We start from the raw sequence: 19,977 nt of genomic DNA, 5'->3' as shown, positions 1-19,977 counted from the left end.
TCCCGGGTCCTGGCCAGCATCTCAGGGCCCCGTGCCACCAGCAGGTCCCAGCCGCAGGCCCAGGGTTTCCCTCTTGTGACCGTATTAGGAAGTGACTCCAGTTTCTCCCTGACACTTTATATGGTCAGCTGCAGAGCCCCGAGCAGGGAGCTGCTCCCACGGCCTCCAGCAGCAACGAGGAATAAACAGGGAAAGGAGCAAGGGCCTCAGGAGTTAAGTCACACCGTCCCCGGGGGGGAACCTCAGCTTTGCCCTCATTACCTGCCAGACTCGTGTGAGCGGCTGAACCCTGAGCCAGCTCTTGCCGTCTATGCAATAATGGGTAACCACACCTTTCTCACCAGGTTCACATGCAACGTCATGGCTCTCTCAACATCTACCCCAAAGACAGACACAGGCCGCCAAGAACGCGATTCGCCTTGATTTTCACGGCAAAAGAGACTAGAAACAACCGAAATGACCATCAGTCGGGGGTCGGCTCAATAATCATAGCACAACACTGTTAAAAAGAGTACATACGAACATGGGCATACATGGACATGTCTACACACGTGGCTACAGGTATACATATATTTGCCTGTATATATATGACATATTCCTGGAAGGCTGCACAAGAAACTGGTGCCCACAGTTTCTCTAAGGAGAGAACCAGAAGAGGAGGAATGGGGATGAAAGGAAAGTTCTAAATACCCTTATATACAATTTTATTTAATATTTGCATGTATTGCCTGCTGCAAAAAATGTCTTAAGTCTGACTAGATAGATAGTTATGAACAGACACAAGAAAAAGCCACAAGACGTGATGTCTGCTTCTTATTTTTAACTATTCTCTTGTGGGCTTTGCGTGGATAGCCTTGTATTACTGGGGAGGGTCTTTGAAGCAATAACAACCTGAAAGATCTAAATGGCTAGTTCCCAGGGCTCAAGAAAGGGGAGCCTCCGGTTGTGTTTTATTTCCACCTTCCAGGACCCTCTGGCAGCCAAGAGGCCTCTGCTCCCAGACACCCTCGGGGACACTCCTTCCAGAGAACACTGAGGTCACTGGGCCAGGTGTCTAAGATGAAAACATCGTCACCTGCTGGAGTCTGGAAGGCAGACCTCTCCTTACCTCCTGGTCTTCCCAGGACAGTGAAATCAGAACCAGGAAAAGGTCCTTTTGGGTTCGACAGTGGGCTATTTGGGCTTGGAGACCCAGTGAACAGGAGGGTCCATACATCTTTGCCCTGGATCATGATCCCAACCCCAGGAACTTGGCCTAAGGGTAGAAGGTCCCACTGTCTACAGGGACCAAGAAGGTAAGACATGAGTGAAGCAGGCCAGGTGTGAGGAAAAAAAGTAAGTGCAGTGACCAACAGCCAACCACACTCAGCCCTAGGGTCTGGGAGGCGACAGGGAGTGGTGGGGCCTGTGGAAAAACAAAGTGCACACAGCTCATCTAACAGAGACTGTGACCTGGCAACCTGGGTCCAAGGGTGCCAGGTCCTCTTCTTTTCCAAGCAATGCCAGAAACTGAGATTTCCTTTCTTTTCTTTTTTTGGGGGAGGAAGTATATCAAATTAACTCAACGTTTTAAAAAAATCACTCACTCTGGGCCAACAGCTTGCAATCTGTGACTTAGCAGCTAGCAGGTGCTCAAGAAATCATCATAAAAAGTTAGATTCCTTCCTTCTGTGCACTTCAAGCTGGTCCAACTCAAAGCTGCTGGCACCCACGGCCCGGTTCCCTCCTGCCCCAGCCCACGTCCATCACCTCCTGCTCCTAGACTCCTGTCACCCTACCGCCCTTTACCATCAGGGTTGTCACTCCGGCCCTGGGGCACACAGACCTTGTCTGAATCCCAGCTCCGCCCACTTCCAGCAATGGGACTGAGCACATCTGAGCCTCGGGGTCCTGGCCTCTAAAATGGGGTAACAGCCTCTGTCTCATGGGGTCATTGGATGCATTAAAGGAGATAGCACTTCAAGGCACTGGCCCTCGGGCCAGCCTGCCTGTTTGAGACCCAGCTGTGTCCCATCGCTCATTAAGTGTTCTAGGTCCCATTATCTTTATCTGAAAAAATGAGGCTAAATAGTACATCTCCCTTACATAAAGAAAAGGATAGCGTTAGCAATAATAATTATTACTATAAACTCATAAGATAGTAAATTTTAAATGAACAGTAGCTGCCATCATTGTTGCCACAGGGGGAACAAGGCTCCTTTGAGAGTCTAATTAAAGTTAAGACCCTCTGCCCACAAAAAATTCCATATGCACAAAGTTTTCCTTAAATCTCAGGAGGCTGACAAATTCCCCGGGGCCCATTCACAGGCCCTGAGTTTAGAACCTACATTTTAGGGAATTTTTTTTTTTTTGTAAGAACACTTAACACAAGATCTCCCTCTTAACCAATTTCTAAGTGCACAATAGAGTATCGTTAACCATAGGCATGATGCTGCACAGCAGATCTCTGGGACTTACTCATCTTGCTTAACCAAAACTTGATGCCTGTTAATTAGCGTCTCCCCATTTCCCCCTCTGCCAGCCCCTAGCATGGCACCACCATTCCACTCTTTCGTCCCTGAGTTGGCCTATTTTCAGTGCCTCATATAAATGGGATCCTGCAGTATTTGTCCTTCTGTGACTGGCTTAACTCACTTAGCATAACATCCTCCAGGTTCATCCATGCTGTTGCCTATGGCAGGATTTCCTTCTTTTTTAGGGCTGAGTAATACTCCATTGAATGGACATACCACATGTTCTTTACCCATTCATTGTTTTAGAATCCATCATATGTTTGCATCTAGCACCCGTGTGTCTTATCTCCCTCTCTCCCCTTAATTATAAAGCAGCCTGGGGGCAAGGACTCTGAGCCCCACGACTCTCAGCATCCCACAGGCCAGAGTCTGATCCAGGCCCCTTCCCAGGCAAGCACGTCACCCCTCTGCCTCGGTCACCTCATGCGCAGGGTGGGATGTGAGCTTTGCTGTCCCTGCTGTCATAAAGGATGAAATGGGCCGGCGAGGACTTAGGACAGTACCCAGTACCACCAAGGCCCACACCTTTAATTCAGCTCCCTCTACTGGGAAACCCTTGTCCCGTTCCCCCAGCCAAACACCAGCGACAGAGCCAGCTGCTAAGTCATCATGGAAAACTCCAGGCAGAGGAACTCCAGCCAATGACAGTGTCTAGAAGAGCAAGGGAGCGCTGGACCAGGAATCAGAACGACGTCCGTACCCACGCGTGCCATGAGCATCCACGTGTGCCATGAACATCTGCGGCAGCTCAGGCGAGAACCTGCATCCCTAAGATAAGGAGACAGGACCCTCTGGCTTCTACCAATCTTCTAGATCCAAGAGGACGGGAGTCAGCCAGGACCTAATGGAAGAAGCGTCGTGTGACGTGAGCCTTGCAGAACAGAGGGGAAAGTTCTGTTCATGACCAAGGGCAAAGTCGGGCTCGCCCGGCCACTCAGCATCACCCGCCAGCCACCTCTGCGGTCATGCGCTGGGCGAGCAACCTGCGGTCTTCTCCTCCCCACCCCCTCCTCCGTCATCTCCTCCTTCACGGACAACGGTTTCTATTTAAGTGATTAAATTGACCAGACAGGAGGAGGCGCGTGGTCACGAGGCTGAAGGATTTTTATCTAATCTGTCCGGAGAAGCAGAGCGGGAATTTGAAGCTTTGATTCACTTTTTAATCTGCTGTCAGAGATATTCTGGGTCTCAGGACCTCCCTAAGCCCCTCATTTTTTCTGATTTCTATTTTGGGCTCAAACACCGTGTCAGAGGACAGCAGGGGATATTGGTACCCAGGCCTGCCCTCGACCTTCCTGGATGGAGATGACACATCTCAGATGGGAGACTTGATCCTGAAGCAGCCAGTTTTCCCCCTAGCTCCCTGCAGACTGGTGTCCTTAGAAATGCCCTTTCTGTACCGAGAGCCCCAGGTGGATGACGTTTCCACAGGCGGAGTGGAGCAGACAAAGCGGCTCTCCCCACTTAGCTGGGGAGTGAGGATGGCCGTACCTCGCTGGGACTCAGCTTGCTCGCCCGTAAAATGGGACGAGTGTACTTATTCAGTGGACGTTGTGCTGATTAAATGAAATAAAGTGTGTCAAGGTGCCGGATCCGGATCAGCAGAGGCATTTAATAATTGAGAGTTGCTCCCCTGGCCCCACTTGGCTCCTACAGGAAGCCACGGTTGCAGCCACTGAACTATCCATAAGAAGGGACAGTCAGTGACGGCACATCCATGGGATGGATTACACGGCCCTTAAAAGGGGATTTTGGGGGTTACTGACTGAGATGTGGGAAGGCTCAGCATCGACTTGTACATGGAAAGAAGAGCAGGTCACTAACCTATGTGCAGAGGCTTTTAAACATAGCTACGTGTACCAATCTCCCAAAGAAAGATCAAGAACACAGCAACATCTGATCAGCTCTTATCTCCGGGGGGGAGGATGACTTCCGTGTTCGCTATGCTTTTCTGAATTTTCCAACTCTTCTGTAATGAAAGTGCCTTATTTTCCTAATTAGGAAAAAAAATCTGCAGGGCATTTTAAAGGATGACTAGGGGCTTTTTGTAATTTTCCAAGAGGCAAAACGTATGGGGCAGGACCCGAAGCATAACGACAAAGTGCCTGTTTCCACAAGGTTGCAAAGGATCCAAGAACATCCAACTAGTAATAACAAAAACGATCGTAACAGCAACAAAACCCATAACAATAAGGCCTCGCATTCTGAGTGCTGACAATGTGCCAGGGGGCGCACCAAGAGCTTTTTTTTTTTTTAAGAGAAACCCACTCTGTGAGGCTGATACTATTCTTGTATTCACATTAAAGAGAAGGAAACAAAATTTCAGAGAAACTAGGTAATTGCCCCAAGGGATCAGCATGCCCTTTCAGAGAGGCAAGACACACAAAGGCTGGACTGCAGGACCCCCTGCCCCCTGTGCCATCGGGGGGCTCCCTATGTCCCTCTTGCTCGGGAGAGTGGGTCCAAACCCACAAGAAACCTGTGCCCCACTGAGTGTCACCGTCCCCTCTCATCTAGCAGGCTGTCCAACAGGTTTTCTGCAATGACGGGAATATTCTGTACCTGTAATATTCAGTGCAACGGCCATGAGCCACAGGTGGCTGTTGAGCACTACGCATGCGGCCGGTGCAACGGAAGAAATTAATTTTGAAGTGTTGATTTTTAACGAATTTACATCTAAATTTAGTTAGCCACCTGTGGCCAGCAGCTACCATATCAGACAGCGCAGCCCTGGTCCACTCCGATCAGCACAGTCGACCCAGAGGAGACCGGGTCCAACCCACGCATTCCCAGTTGGGACGGAGAAGCCTCCACAAACCTAGCCAGCTCCTCCGGTCTCCTTCCCGCTTGGCTGCCAGGATGGACCAGGATGTAACCCCTGGAGGCTACGAGCTCTTTATTTCTGAGAGGGAGGAAGAGCAGGGAACCCCTCCCCTGGGATCTGTTGAGCATTCACCCTGTGCCCTGGCGCTTTGCATGTACGATCATTTGGAATCTTTGCACCCCTTTCACGGGGACAGGGTGATTATTTCCCATTTTACAGAGAGGAAAACTGAGGCTTCGAGACGCGAAATAACCTGTTCAATGTCGCAGAACCAGGTAAGGTAGGACTGAGATTTGAACCCAGGACGAAATGATTCCATCTCACCGCAGGGCCTCCCAACCTGCACCCCGAACACGTCTCTAACCCTCTGCCCGCCCTCTGGGGTACAGGCCCGGGGGAAGTGAGCCGCTGCCCTGAGATACTCACGTATATGAGTCCCGAGAAGTACCTCTCCCTCAGGTTGTGCAGCACGGATGCCTCGTTGAGACACGTGAGCTCGGCCATGTCCTCCACCTTGGAGAACTTGGGCGGGTTCATCTTCTGGATGTCATCCTTGCCAACCGTGACCTTCTTGCCGTTCTCCACCAGCTCCACGATCACCTCATCCCCCTTCTCCTCCTTGATGCTGGCCGCCTCGAAGCCCTGCTTCTCCGAAGGGACCCAGACCAGCCTCTTGGCAGCCCAGTCGGCCTGGGCCACGGGGCTATTGATGAAGTTTTTGTCCACGAAGAGGAACTTCTCATCGTCACTGAGCTGGTTTTTCTGTGCCATGGTGCCTGGTGGGTCCCCTGTGGAATAAGGCGACAGGGTCAGGATCAGGCCAGAACCGAGTCCTAAAGATAGATCAACCCCTCAGCTGGCCACGTCTAGGGGCGCGGGCTGCAGAAACATTCCACAGCGTACAAGGATGTCCTCTGCCATGTCGTTTACGTTGTCAGTGAAAGGAAACACACAAAGGGGCTTCCGAAAAGGATCTGCAGCATTGCCTACTGTCCGTCAACAGGGCAATGGATATGTAAAGCATGGTGTTTTCATACACTGAAATCCTATCCAGGGGTGGAGAAGCAAGTATGTCTGTGTGCACTGACACAGGAAGATATCCACATTTTATTGTTTACTGTAAAAATAAAAGGGGAGGGGTCCTCCAATGGTTCAACATAGAGTTATCGTATGATCCGACAATTCCACTCCTAGGTGTAGACCCGAGAGAAACGAAAACGTACATCCACACAGAAACTTGCGAGTGAACGTTCGCAGAGGCGTTATTCACAATAGCCAAAACGTGGAAACAACCCAAGTGTCCACAAACAGATGGAACGGATACATAAAATGTGGTACATCCATACAATGGAATATTACTCAGCCATAAAAAGGAATGGAGGTCTGATATACACTGCAGCACGGAGGAACCTTAAAAACACGATGCTAAGTGAAAGAAGCCACTCCCAAAGGGCCACATGTTATATGATTCCATTCATATAAAATGTCCAGAACAGGCAGATCCATAGGGACAGAAAGTAGATCAGTAGATGCCAGGGGCTGGGAGAGAGTCAGAGGGTGACAGCTAAGGGGTACAGGGTTGCTTTTGAGGGTAATGAAAATGTCCTAGGATGTATGTTTTTCTTCCAATTTTTTTACTGTGGCAAAATATACATAACAAAATTTACTATCTCAACCCTTTTTAAGTGTACAGTTTAGGGATATTAAGTATGTTCATATGGTTGTGCAACCATCACCACCATCCACCTAGAGAACTCTTTGCATCTTACAGAAATGAAACTACAGCCATTAAACAACAACATCCCATTCCTCGCCGCCAGCGCCTGGCAACCAACATTCTACTTTCTGCCTCTATGCATCTGACTGCTCTAAGTACCCCACATAAGTGAAACCATATAGTACTTGTCTTTTTGGGACTGGCTTATTTCACTTAGCATAATGTCCTCAAGATCCGCCCATGTTGTCACATGCATCAGAATTTCCTTCCTCAGTGAGGCTGAATAATATTCCATTGTATGGACATACCACATTTTGCTTATCCATTCATCTGTGGAGAGACACTTGGGTTGCTCCCAGGTTTCAGTTATTGTGAATAATGCTGCCATGAGCATGGAGGTACTTCCTATTATGTATCTATTTTTTTTTATCATATTTGTAGTTGCATAATTTTTTATTAAATTTATGATAAAAAATAGATATTTTTACAAAGACCTTCAAATAGCCAATACACATACACAAAAGATGTTTCACGTCACTAGTAAATGGAGAAACGCAAGCGAAAGCAATGAGATGTTGATTTTCACCCATCAGCCTGGCTAAGATGAAAACCACTGATAATATCCAGGGTTGCCAAGAGTGTGGGGGACCAGGCCTCTGCACACACCACCCTTACGGAGGGAAAAGCCTTAAAATCTATGCATACCCCTTGACCTGCGGTTACATTTCTAGGAATTTAGCCTAAGAACAGACAAGTGCTGATGGACGTTCCAGCATGTGGGCCGCAGTGCTGTATGCAACAGCAAAGCCTGCAAGCGATCTAAAAGGCCTTCAGCGAGGGCCCGTTCCATTGTGGAACATCCATTCAAGAGAATGCCATATGGTGCCGCCAACAATTTAAGACGTGGCCTTTTATTTATGCCACACAAAGATTTTTCCCTTTTGACATATTTGTTAAAGTATCATTGACATGCCGTCAAACTCTCTCATTGTAAATGTACAAGTCAATGACTTTTAGGAAATTTACAGCGTTGGCACATCTATCGTTAAGATAAATTTCAGAACATTACCATCATCCCCAAAAGGGCTGCCTTGTGCTGGTCTGCGGTCACCCTGCATCCCATCCCCAACCCCACCACTAATCTACTCTCTGTCTCTACAGATTAACCTTTCCTGGACATTTCAGTTACATGGAATCAGATAATAAGTGACCGTTGACCACGCGAAAATATTTATGATATATTTCTAAGTTACCATATGCACAAAGGGAATACTCTGCAATAAAAGGAAACCAACCACACAAAATAGACAAATCTCACAATGGTTCTAAGTGAAAGACACCAGACTCAAAAGACTCCGCGCTCTGTTATTCCATCGATACAGACATCTAGAAAAGGAAAATGATGGTGGCAGAAAGCAGATGATCAATAGTTGCCAGGGGCGGGGAACTGATGGCCAAGAGGCACAAAGGAGCTTTTGGGGTGAAAATGTTCTATATCCTGATTAGGGTGGTGAATACGCCACTGTATCCATTTGTCAGAACTCATTGGGCTACATGCTTAAAATCAGTGGGTTTTTAAAGAAATTGGTGAGTTTTATTGTATGTCGGTTATACCTCAATAAAGCTGATGCAAATATTTATAACAGAATCTTTCTGGTAATTTTATACGTATGGGTATACATTTTTAAAACTACGTACTAAAATATTAAACTATGGTTCTATCTGGTCAGACATGGGACAGTTTGAACATCAATAAGAAAAATCACTATAAGAATGGAAAGAGGAATGTGTTTAAGTCCACGCGCTCATAATGATTAAAAAAGAACTCACAGGTCATCCTTGTAAGATGCTGGGGGACCAACCATTATTTTGAAAACTGGTAAAGAAAGGGGGAAAATCACCATATTGATCCCACCTTTCCTACACGAATTGCTCCTCAAGGTCATTAAATAAGAGGGGTCTGTCTTTATATAAAATTTCAAGTCAGTAATGTCCTCTCAACATGGGGAACCCCATGACGACGGCCTCTCCATCCTGCTGTCTAGACGTGTCTACGAGGCAGGTGCTGAGGCAACAAGCTGTTTACAGGCTTGTCCAGTGGCCCATTCCAGACCCTCCAACTGCCCCCGCAGGAGCTGCCCCGCCCTCCCCCAGCTCCTCCAACCTGCCCCATCCCTCCTCCCCATCCACGGCAGCCACACTCCAAAGAACTAAGGTGCAGGTGGAATTAGGATGCATGACCGCCAGGACGCACTGTGTGGTTGATGCCCCCACTTCAGCAGAAAACAATACTCAGCTCCTTTGAATAATCCCCACTCTTGGGGCCCAAAGCCCATGAAGATGGAGTAACCCCCATAACCCAGGAATGGGCTCCTGGAGCAGGGCAGCCAGCTCCTGAAATGCAGACTTTTGAGGCGAAAATCAGAGGGGCAGATACTCCAATATCAACTTTTCTCTTCCAGGGGTGAAAATAACAATAATAAAGACCAGAAGCTGATCTGTTGAGAGGGGATGGTTATTTCTCCCGGGAGACCTGATCCAGTAGTGTGTTTTTTAAAAAGATGGAGAAATGAGTGAATCATTGCCTAAATCTGAATACTGTAATCACTTCAGTTATTCAAAGCAGTGAAATAAACAATTGCAGGGGCCAGCCCCGTGGCCGAGTGGTTAAGTTCACACGCTCTGCTTCGGTGGCCCAGGGTTTTGCCGGTTCGGATCCTGGGCACCGACATGGCACTGCTCATCAGGCCACGTTGAGGCAGCGTCCCACACGCCACAACTAGAAGGACCCACAACAAAAATATACAACTATGGAATGGGGGGATTTGGGGAGAAAAAGAGGGGGAAAAAAAGAATTGCAGAATGTCAATTGTATTTCAATTAAAAAAAAAAGAATTGTAGAGAACGCACAATGTCCTAGGTTTAACAGTCCCATTTCTTGCGTGTTTTAACTGTTATTGCATTTTGCTTGGGACATAAGAAGCCCACCAGTATCATCCTCCACTCCCATCCTGTTATTAAAAACTATTTCCTTCTACTTGGAAGAATTCCAGCTAAGAAACAGAGAAGAAATGATAAAACTAGAATGTAGCAATTTTGTAACCCGTAATAAAATAACGAGTCTTGGCCACGACTCTCTGCAGTTGCTGAACCGTTAGGCTGTGGTTCTCAAACTTCACCTGGAGGGCTGTGACATCACGGATGGCTGGGCCACCCCGAGATCTTCTGAGTCAGCAGGTCTGGGAGGAGCCCCAGGATGGGCATGTCTAACAAGTTTCCAGGTGACGCAGAGGATGCTGGTCTGGGGTCCACACTTTCAGACTCACTGTGTTAGATGAAAAGCGGATGGAGAACTTCCTAGGGGACAGAGTGGGCTGGCACCACCCAAACCTACTAATTAACCTTAGCACAGCCAAATCGTCAGTCGCTCATTACGCGTCTCCATATGGGATGTTCTAGGAGGTGCCACTGCCACCAATGAAATATCCTTACAAAAAGGAACAGGGGCCGGAGTGGGGGACTGGAGCTGACAAAGCCTCTGGATCTGACACCTGTTGAGAGCAAATTCAGGGCCCGAGGAACTCGCTGAACAATGTCACAGGCGTGCACCAAAGTGCACAAGGTGGGAAAGCACACGACAAATGACTCAGTTTCTTTAACAGACAGTGTGCAAAGAAAAGGAGGGGAGCCTAGAGATCAGAAGGGACTCTGAGACACATAAGAGAACAGGAGGAGGAGGAGATGAAACGAGACTGGCCTCAAGTGTTGATAATTATCCAAGCTGAGCGATACGCCCTGGGGGTGTCACACTGTTCTCTCTACTTGTGTACATGTTTGAACATCGTCATAATGAATAAAAATCTAACAGGGACAACAACAGATAAACACGGAGAGAGGCAGGGCAAGAACTCCTCGCCCCAACACACACGGCAGAATCAAAAAGAAAGGTGGAGCTTGCATTTTTTAAAACCCACCCCTTAAAAGGAAACCCTTGAGAAATTGCATGTAATTGTTAGAAAAGACAACATTTTGACAAGCCCTCCAAAAAGAAAAATGTATGAGATAATCAGGGAAATTTGAACGCTGGCTTGCTATACTTTATACTAGGGATCTGCTAAATTCTTTGGTGTGAAAATGATACTGTGACTTCATCTATTTAAAGAGTCCTTTCCTTTTAGAGACACTGGGAAGTATTTATAGATGAAATGATGAACCTGGGGCTTATCTCAGAATAACCTGGGCAGGGAGGAAATGAGGGGGGCGGAGAGGAAGCCAGATTGGCTGGGGTGTTGATATTGCCGGAGCTGAGGGATAGGGTTCCTCCAGGGGTGTTATACTGTTCTGTCTACTTTTGCAGGCTTGACATTTTCCTTAAAAGGAAAACCATGACTCTATAAAATATATAAAACTATCTTCTATCGGTATGCAACATCAATACTGCATCGCCTCCCCTTTAGCCTGTCTGTCACACCCAGCGCCGAGTTTTCTGAACACCAACGGTGGTAATTAACCCTCATGGACCGCCTACAGGCCCTGGGCTAAGTCTCTCACACGCAGCAGCATCAAGTAACATCCCCACAGCCTTAGGAGTTGGGTCTCACGGTCAGCTCCACCTTACAGGTATGGAAACTGAGGCTCAGAGAGGTGAAGGAATCTCCCTGAGGTCACACAGCTCAGAAGAGGCAGAGCTGGGATCTGAACTCAGGTCTGATTCCAGAGCCTGTGGTCCTCTGCCTCCCACACAAGCTTGATGAGCTTGTTGGAAGCCCGGCAGAGTATTTGCAATAAATGAACCATTAAGGCACCATCATAAAATTCGAAATGGGGCTGGAAACAGATGACACGAACCATAAGGGTACGCCCCAGTAAGGGAAAACCTCACAAACACGCTTGAGTGAAGGAAGGCAGACACACAAGGACGCACTTGTGTGATTCTGTTTATATGAGGCTGAACCCAGGCAAAATAACTACAGTGATGGAAGTCGGACGTCGTAACTGGAAAGGTGAGACACGAGGGGGCTCGAGGGCTGACCGTCCGCTTCTTCGCGCGAGCACCGGTTCCACGGTGCGCTCACTCTGTGAAAGTTCATCGAGCTGCACACCCACAGGGATGTGCATGTTTCTGATCCAAAGTACACTTCAGTGAAAAATTTGGGTTTCTTTCCTCCTTTTTTCTTTTTCTCTTTCATTACGGTAAAATACGCATAACATAAAATGTACCAAAGCCTTAACCCTTTAATTGTGCAATTCGGCAGTGTCAAGTACATTTATGTTATTGTGCCATGGATGAAAAGTCTTCAAATGGCAGCCAGTTATGCTCAAGAGGGTCGGGAGAAATGTTTTAATTGTCCAGATCGGCATGACAATGAAGCGGGCTCTTCCTAACTGCGATGCCTTGAAAGTCAGAAAACCGGCAGAAAATCCAACAGAAAAAGAAGAGGACACAGGAAACCCCACTGCCAGGAACCCTGTCTAATCTAGGATCAAGAACACAAACAAGATCGAGCGCGAAGAGTCCGTCTCTGTCCAAAAAAGGAGAGAGCACAGCTGGCTGGCTCCCTGCACCTTTGATGCCTCTGACAGTTATGAAGCGTGAAATCTCCTTTGGTCAAAAGGCAGACAGAGATGGGAAGACGAGCGTGGCTTCCCCCTAGACTGGCGTTTCCCAGAGGATGCTCCTTGGAACCCTGATCCCTTGAAATCTTTGTGCAGGTGGGGTACGGGGGGGGGGGGGTGCCGGGATTCTGGGAGGTTGAGTTGAATGGTGCTCCACAGCCCCTCCCCTCTCGGACAGGCAGGACGTCATCTCATCACAACGTCCAAGGTCCTGGCAGGTCCTGCAGTCCGAAAGCTAGGGCACCCCTCTGAACCCAGGGCTTCCCAAAGCAACATTTGGCCACAGACCTCTTTTCCCATGAAACACTGATGAAATCTCACAGATCTGCCCTTGAGAAAATTCAGCAAATCTAGCAAATTGATCATCCAGTTAGGCGCTGCATAGCGATGTTTTGGACAATAATGGACTGCATATATGATGGCGGACCTATAAGATTAGTACCATATAGTCTAGGTCTGTAGTGGGCTGTACCATCTAGGTATGTGTAAGTGCACTCGATGATGTTTGCACGACGACGAAATCGCCTAACAACGCATTTCTCAGAACACATCCCCATTGTTAGGCAACCATGACTGTACTAACATTGGTAAAATCACACCTGCTAAATCTATTGAGTGCCAGCTATCATCTCATTTAATCCCCTCCAAAACACTATGAGAGGAAACCGAGGCACAGAGAGGTCAAGTAACTTGCCCAGCATGGCACAGCTAGTGATGGTGGCACCTGAATAAAGATATCTCTTCAAAGTGATCTTTTCTGCGTTGCTCCCCTTCTTTGAAACAGGCAGAGAACTTGAGGACCGAAGGAAATACAGGCAGGCACGGGACGCATCCAGAATCAGTCTTGGCAACACGAAGGCTCCAGATTATTTGGTTTTATTGTTATAAGGACTTGCCTCGGCATGTCCCCAGAGCCTTGAGTTTTCAGAATTTGGGGTGGTGGACAATCAGGCAAAAATGTCAGGTCAGGCTTTAGGGGAAGCACAAGGAGGAAGAAAAAGTAGCTTGCAAAATTGCAGCCGTGATCACAGGGCATGATCCCAGGCATAGAATTCTCCCTGTGCTGAATGGAAGCAAAACTCAGTCTGTGGCTCCCTGCCGTGGTCCTTAATTCACAGCAGGCTTTCTCAACCTGGCACTGTTGACATTTCGGGCTGGGGGGCGAGGCACCTGTCTTGTGCATTGTAGGGCGTTTAGCAGCCTCTCTGGTCACTCCCCACTAGATGCCAGTAGCAGACTCTCCCCAAGTCACAACAAGCAGAAATGTCTCCAGACATGGCCAGATGTCCCCTGGGGGGCGGAACTGTCTCCAGTGAGAACCACTGCTTTAGATTAAGAGCAAGGGCTCTCCAGGGAAGGACGACTAAAACTGAGGACGGTCGGGACTTAGTCAGCACCAACCTGGATTGCCACCTGCAGAGGGTCACACAAGAGGCGTGCGAGCACAGCAGACCAGAAAAGAGACAGCCAGCCAGACGGCCAAACCTCAAGGAGACGCCACGCACCTTGTTCCTTCCTCTCCTACCCTCCCCCACGTCCAACGTCCTGCACCAGCGCTGAGGGCTGGAAGGACATCTTTGGGATGATCTCATAGCCCTGATGGATGCTAAGGACACTGCAGGACCAAGGGCTGCTCTCGAACATTCTGCTGAGAGCAAAGGACTCGATCACTATCAGCAATGTTTGACAGCTGTGTGCACAGCCCTGTGCACAGCCCTGGCTTCCGTACCGACAACCCACCGCTGCATTCTTCGAGCACAAACAAGCTGTTCATCAACCACAGGCCTATAGGTCCCAGCTCTGCTCCAAGCTCGCTGGGTGACTCTGGGCAAGTCACCTTCCCTCTCTGGGCCTTGCATTTTTCATTGGCGGCGGGGGGGAATAGTGGGCTGGCCTTGCTCTGACATTTTATGGCATCTGTGATTCCCGATCAAAGGGCTGAAATTGGACCAATGGCGAATGCTCAGCTGTTTCAGTTTGTTTTAGCCTCAGTTTTATTTTCCCCAGAGGAGCTCAGGGGTAAAAGGTCCCGCCTCTCCTGCTCCCGCATTAACGAAAAATGAATAAAATGTGCCAGAACCCAAAGAGTATAGGATTTGCATGTCATCAGGTCTGGGCGACAGCTTCCCTCAGGACTTTACTGCCAAGCCGCTGCTTCAAGAGCTGGGGCACAGATCCAACTGCCCCTGGGGTCAGGGGAGCGATGCAGTGACTCAGGCCCGGGGAGGCTGGGCAGAGCCCTCTCCCTGTCTCCAGAGAGGGTGGCAGCTCGACTCCAGCTGGTGCCACCTATTAAGAATGTGGGTCCTGCATTGCTGGACTTTCCAGAACCAGAAGTCTGAATTCAGATACAAAGTACCCCCCCAAAGGGAAAGCATTGCACTTTTTAAACGGCATGCAGGCGCGATGCAAGCCCCCTGTGCCTGATCCAGAGCATGCCTTGCCAACCGGGAAGACCTGCAGTGGAGAGGCTCCTTCCCAGCCTGGCCCAGGGGTGGGGAGGAGCCAGATGTGCAGAGGGAACCGGGCACCCCAGATGCACCAGTCCCCACAAAGCCCCAAACTGTCCCCACGAGGCAATCTAGACTCTCAGTCTGTTATTAATTAAAGTCACTATCATTCGAGGCCCCCTCTATTCGTGGGGTATCGGGCCAGGCAGTTTATGACACACCCATCTACGATGCCTCGTAAGTGTCTGGCGAGGTGGGCATCATTGATTAATTCCTAATTTTCTGCTAAGACTACTGAGGTCTTGAAAAGTAACTCAATTAAAGGCCTTCGCTTGTAAAAGCTGGAGCCAGGATTTGAACCCAGGTCTGCCTGACGCCCAATTTACTCTTAGCAGAAAATCTCTTCCTTGCTCCGTGGCCTGGCCCCTTGCCACTCCCCCACCAACCGCACCCCATCTCCCAAGGAAGCCCGCGTCTCCATCACCAGGAAAAAGATGAGTCTGCGGCTTCAGGCTTGCTTTATCACACCTGCCTGGCCCATTCCAATCCTAGTCGTTTTTAAAGTAGCTCCAGAAGGAAGATCTATGAATTGTGTTAGTGTCATGCAGTGGACTCTGACTCCTAGGACCCTGCCTACAGCAGAGCAGCACCCTGCCTGGTCCTTTCATGCCATCCTCACCTCCCAGCGCTATATCAGACAATGTTTTACTGCTATTCATAGGGTTTTCATGCCCAGTTTTTTTGGAAGTGGGTGGCCAGGTCCTTCTTCCTTGTCTGTCTAGTCTGGAAGCTCTGCTGAAACCTGTCCACCATGGGCGACCCCGCTGGTATTTGAAATACCAATGGCATAGCTTTCAGCATCACAGCAACACGCAGACATCACGGTATGACAACTGACAGACGGGTAGTGTGGTCCCCCGACTGGGAAACGAACGCGGGCTGTGGCGATGAGAGCGCCGAATCTTAACCACTAGACCCTCAGGGCTGGCTTCTATTAATTCGTAAAGCTAAATTACTTTTTCCTCCCTCCCAGGGGAACTTGGTCAGCAAAGAGAGGGTAGCCCTTATGGAGGGTGCATTTAGGATAGAGACAGCTGGACGTTTCTGGCCCTAAAAGCCCCACTGTGTTTTGCATCTGATGATGCTGGCACAGCTCAGCTTAAAATAAATGTGTCGTCTCGCATGTGACAAGGAGAAGTCTGAATTTACAATGTCTTTAGAGGACCAGTCAGCAATATCTATCCATTTTAAGTGTGTATGCCCTTTAATTTACAACCGCCTGGCTGTGAATCTGTCCTCCAGATAAACTCATACAATTCGAAAAAATAGACACACAAGGATGCTGCCTGACGCCCTGTTTATAAGAAATGATGGCGCAAAGCTGGTCTGTTTCAATAAGGGGTTGTTTCAGTAAGCTGCTATATTTCCATATAACAGAGTACTATGAAGCTGATAAAAAGGAAAACGCCAAAAAGTGCTGATATAGAAAGATGTTGAAGATACGTAATTAAGTGAAAAAAAAAACCCCGCTAATTTACAGAATGCCAAAATTTGTGTAAAAAAGGAAGATTTGACATAGAAAACTTTTGGAAAGATACACGAGAATTCATGAACCACGTCTGCATCTAGAGATGGGGAGGAGGGGAGAGGAGGTCAGGTGGGAGGACCAGGGGGAAAGTATTCTACTTGGAGACCGGGGGATGGCTATAAGGACCCCTGTGGTCTCTGACAGTGGTGGCTTCTGAGATGCTGTCTCTTTGCAGCATCCTTTACCAGCAGAGGGGAGGACCAGGAACGGTCCAACATGGCAAAGCCGAGCCTGCGTTAGTGAGCGGGAGGTGAGTCTTAGGGCCCTATCTTAGGGATTTCGATGGAGGCTGTTCCTCCTGGGCCCCTGAATCTCTAATGCCAGTCAGAGGGACCCAACGTCCCCCTGCAGGATCAGCGGGCAGCACTGCCTTCTTCCTCCATCGTCTGATCCCATATAAAAGCTCCTTCACATTGCTGCTTGGCCTTCTCCACACTCAGCCTTCCCTCCATTGTGTGGCCACGGTTAAATGTGTTTAAAGGCCAGGGGTGGAGGGGCGAGACCCCGGGGAGCAAAGGAGGAAGTCAGACAGGCTTCTCCATCTCCCAGGTGAGCTCTTAAAGGATGCCATCGCCACCCTAAATGAGTCACAAATGGGCCGATGTACCCGGAACTTGTAATGTTCCTGACACAGGAAGTGTGGCTCTATTCAAGTAGAAGAAGCTTCTAATAACCACCACCTTTAGCCCAAATAGGAATTGGGTTTATGAAAAGCGATGACACAAAAGGAAAATTAGGAACAAGTTTCTCCTTGATGGAAAGGCCACACAATAGGCTTCCTGGTTCTCCAGCTGTGCCACACTGAGCTAGATCCTTGAGGTCTCTGGTCATGCCTGTCATAGATAACCATCCACTGAAGTTCACCAGGGACCAGGCGCTGTGCATTACCCCATCTCATCCTCCCAGCATGGTGATCCCTTAGCTCCGGAGTTAGAAAGAGCCAGCTTTGCAGAACTCTGTCTCCCTCATTGGCTAATCGAGTCATCTTGAGCTAGTTATTCAAACACCACATTTGTAAAAACAGGGCCGATAATCACAGCATCTGCTCCAAAGGTTGCTGTGACAGTTCAGGAAGAGGATGCCCACCAAGGGCACGTCGTCTGGCAAAAGTGTTCACCTGACATCAGCTGTTCCCATTGGCCCCATTTTACAGATGGTAAAACTGAGGTTTGGGAAGGCCAGTGTGGATGATTTCTAAATTTGCCGGTGACATTCTAGGATTCCAGCGGATTTAAAAGTGGACTTGGTTTTCCAGGAAAATCTAAGGGACGCCCGATTGTAGATTGACAGGGTTGTGCCTACAGCATCAAATCCACCTGTTTGGATTCCGTGCACCGAGGACAAGGGGAGACAACCTTCTCAGCCAAAAAAGAAAACTTTCAAATCCGAGGGAGTAGGAAAAGGTAATAATGTCCCTTTTCTCCCAAATATCTTCTCCTCCGGGATCCTCCACTCGTTCCTGGATAGGAAGGACGAGGGCACAGAAATCCCCAGAGTCACGACCGACAGGGCTGGAATACAAGGCTAATTTGTGAGGGGGCCGATGACGGCCTCGTGGAAAACGCTACCATAAATGGGCATGTGTGCCTCCATCTCAGCCCTCACACAGAAAAGCAACGGTAACAAATCCATAACAAATACCTTGTACGGAATTACACGTCTATTTCAGACATGATAATAAAAAACATGGCGTTTACAGGGCAAGCCCCAGAGGTTTCTCGAAGAAGGCCTGGCTAGTTCACGTTTTGGACTCCGGATGGCAGCCCACCTTAGGTTATGGGGTCAACTTTATTACCACACCACCCGGGGACAAACAGTGCATTTTATTTTCAATTCACAAAAGGTCCGTTTATGTTCTCTTCAAAGAGAAGATCATAGACATTTGCCTTTCTGCAAGCATTTGGTCCCACTAGACACCTGAATCCAACAAAGTTTTTGTTCATGGTAAAGAAAAAAAAGAGTGGGGTCAAGGGTCTATAGCCTTGGCATCAGACAGACCCAAGAAAGGGTTCTACCACTTGCTAGCTGTGTGACACCGGGCAGGTTACTTAACCTCTCTGAGCCTCAGCTGCCTTGTATACTAAATAGGCATTATAAGGCCTCCCTTAAAAGGTTGTTGCAATGACTAAATGAGATAAATTAAGGCAGACACTGCTACAGTGCCTGGGACATAAGTGTTCCATCAACAGTAGCTATCGCAATGGGAAAGCCAGTCTGCAAATTAACCTGTTCGTTTTTAATGCTGTGGGGCATGAGGGTAACCTTTTCCTGGCTGCTCTGCAGGAAATCCCAGCGCAATCTTAACTTAGCGCACCTGCAGGTTTGGGGGGCCAGTGTGAACTTTGACATCTTGTCTGCCTATCTGAGGCCCCCAGGGTCCATCTGGATGAGATTTTCAAAAATTGGGTGGGGGGAGGTTCTGGAAGCAAACTGGGCCGTGGTAAGTGAACTGGATCATAACCAGCCATCTCGGTCCAAGGTTACCAACCAACACATCCTCTGGACTGATGGAAAACACTCCCCTTTCTGCGGGGTATCTGCCCGTGTGTTTCCAACTGAATTAATGCGTTATCGACAGAACTAGGCGACGCGTCCAGATCCACGGGGGGCATCGCTTTGCCCGCCTGTGTAGACTGGACAGGACTTCTCAGCGACGCCCAGCTGCACTTTTTCTGTGCCTGGAATGAAAGCTCGGAGCGTGTCAAGGCGGGACCTCTGAGATTTCTGAGCGAGCACATCCCCCGGGCTCGCCTCTTCTCAGGAACCGTCCCGGACATTGCTCTGTTTTTTTTTTTTGTTTTTTGTTTTTTTTTTTAAAGTACAGTTTTTCCGGAAACTCTAGTGCAAGCGGAGTGGGGCTCAGGCGCTGTTCTCTTTAATAAGTTTCCCCCAAGGTGGTACTTAGCGCTGGCTACCCCCCGTGGGGGATGCTGGATTGGGGAAAATCCAGGAGGATGGGGCAGAGAAATGAAGACTGCGAGCCTCCCCGCCTCACCACCGTCCTTAAGAGGGTGACCAACACCTCGCGGCTCGCCAGCCCCTGTGGGATGCCCCGGGGGACCCTCCGCCCCCAGCACCCCATCCCCACCCCCGACCTCAGGACCACTCTACTTACAGATCTCCAACTAGGGGGGCAGCGGAGAGGAGGCTGGATGGAGAGCCCAGATCTGGCGCACCTCCCGGGCCGGGGCGTCCAGATCTCCGCGCTCGCCCCGAAGCCTGTCTTTATAGACGCGGGGCTGCCCGCTGTGGGAAAGGGGAGGCGGCCC

The 19,977-nt window shown here is 49.0% G+C and overlaps 1 protein-coding gene across 5 annotated transcripts in view; it reads right to left on the bottom strand.

The window, feature by feature from the left end:
* The window catches only part of MYH11 (myosin heavy chain 11), a 118,306-nt gene extending 98,348 nt beyond the window's left edge, over positions 1–19,958 (bottom strand). For 3 of the 5 annotated variants that reach the window (XM_070484873.1, XM_014837607.3, XM_014837604.3), the window contains exons 1-2: positions 19,824–19,957; positions 5,764–6,125 (exon numbers count right to left, since the gene is read on the bottom strand). In XM_070484873.1, the coding sequence (XP_070340974.1) occupies positions 5,764–6,108 (345 nt within the window). In that variant the 5' untranslated portion in view covers positions 6,109–6,125; positions 19,824–19,957. Of the gene's footprint in view, positions 1–5,763; positions 6,126–19,823 lie in introns of all 5 variants that reach the window. The other 2 variants (XM_014837608.3, XM_014837605.3) reach the window with 1 other exon arrangement.
* Positions 19,959–19,977: the final 19 nt, after the last annotated feature.

The sequence above is a fragment of the Equus asinus genome, chromosome 14, assembly GCF_041296235.1.
Source record: "Equus asinus isolate D_3611 breed Donkey chromosome 14, EquAss-T2T_v2, whole genome shotgun sequence".
NCBI lineage: Eukaryota > Metazoa > Chordata > Mammalia > Perissodactyla > Equidae > Equus > Equus asinus.
This window is presented reverse-complemented; position numbering and strand designations above follow the sequence as displayed.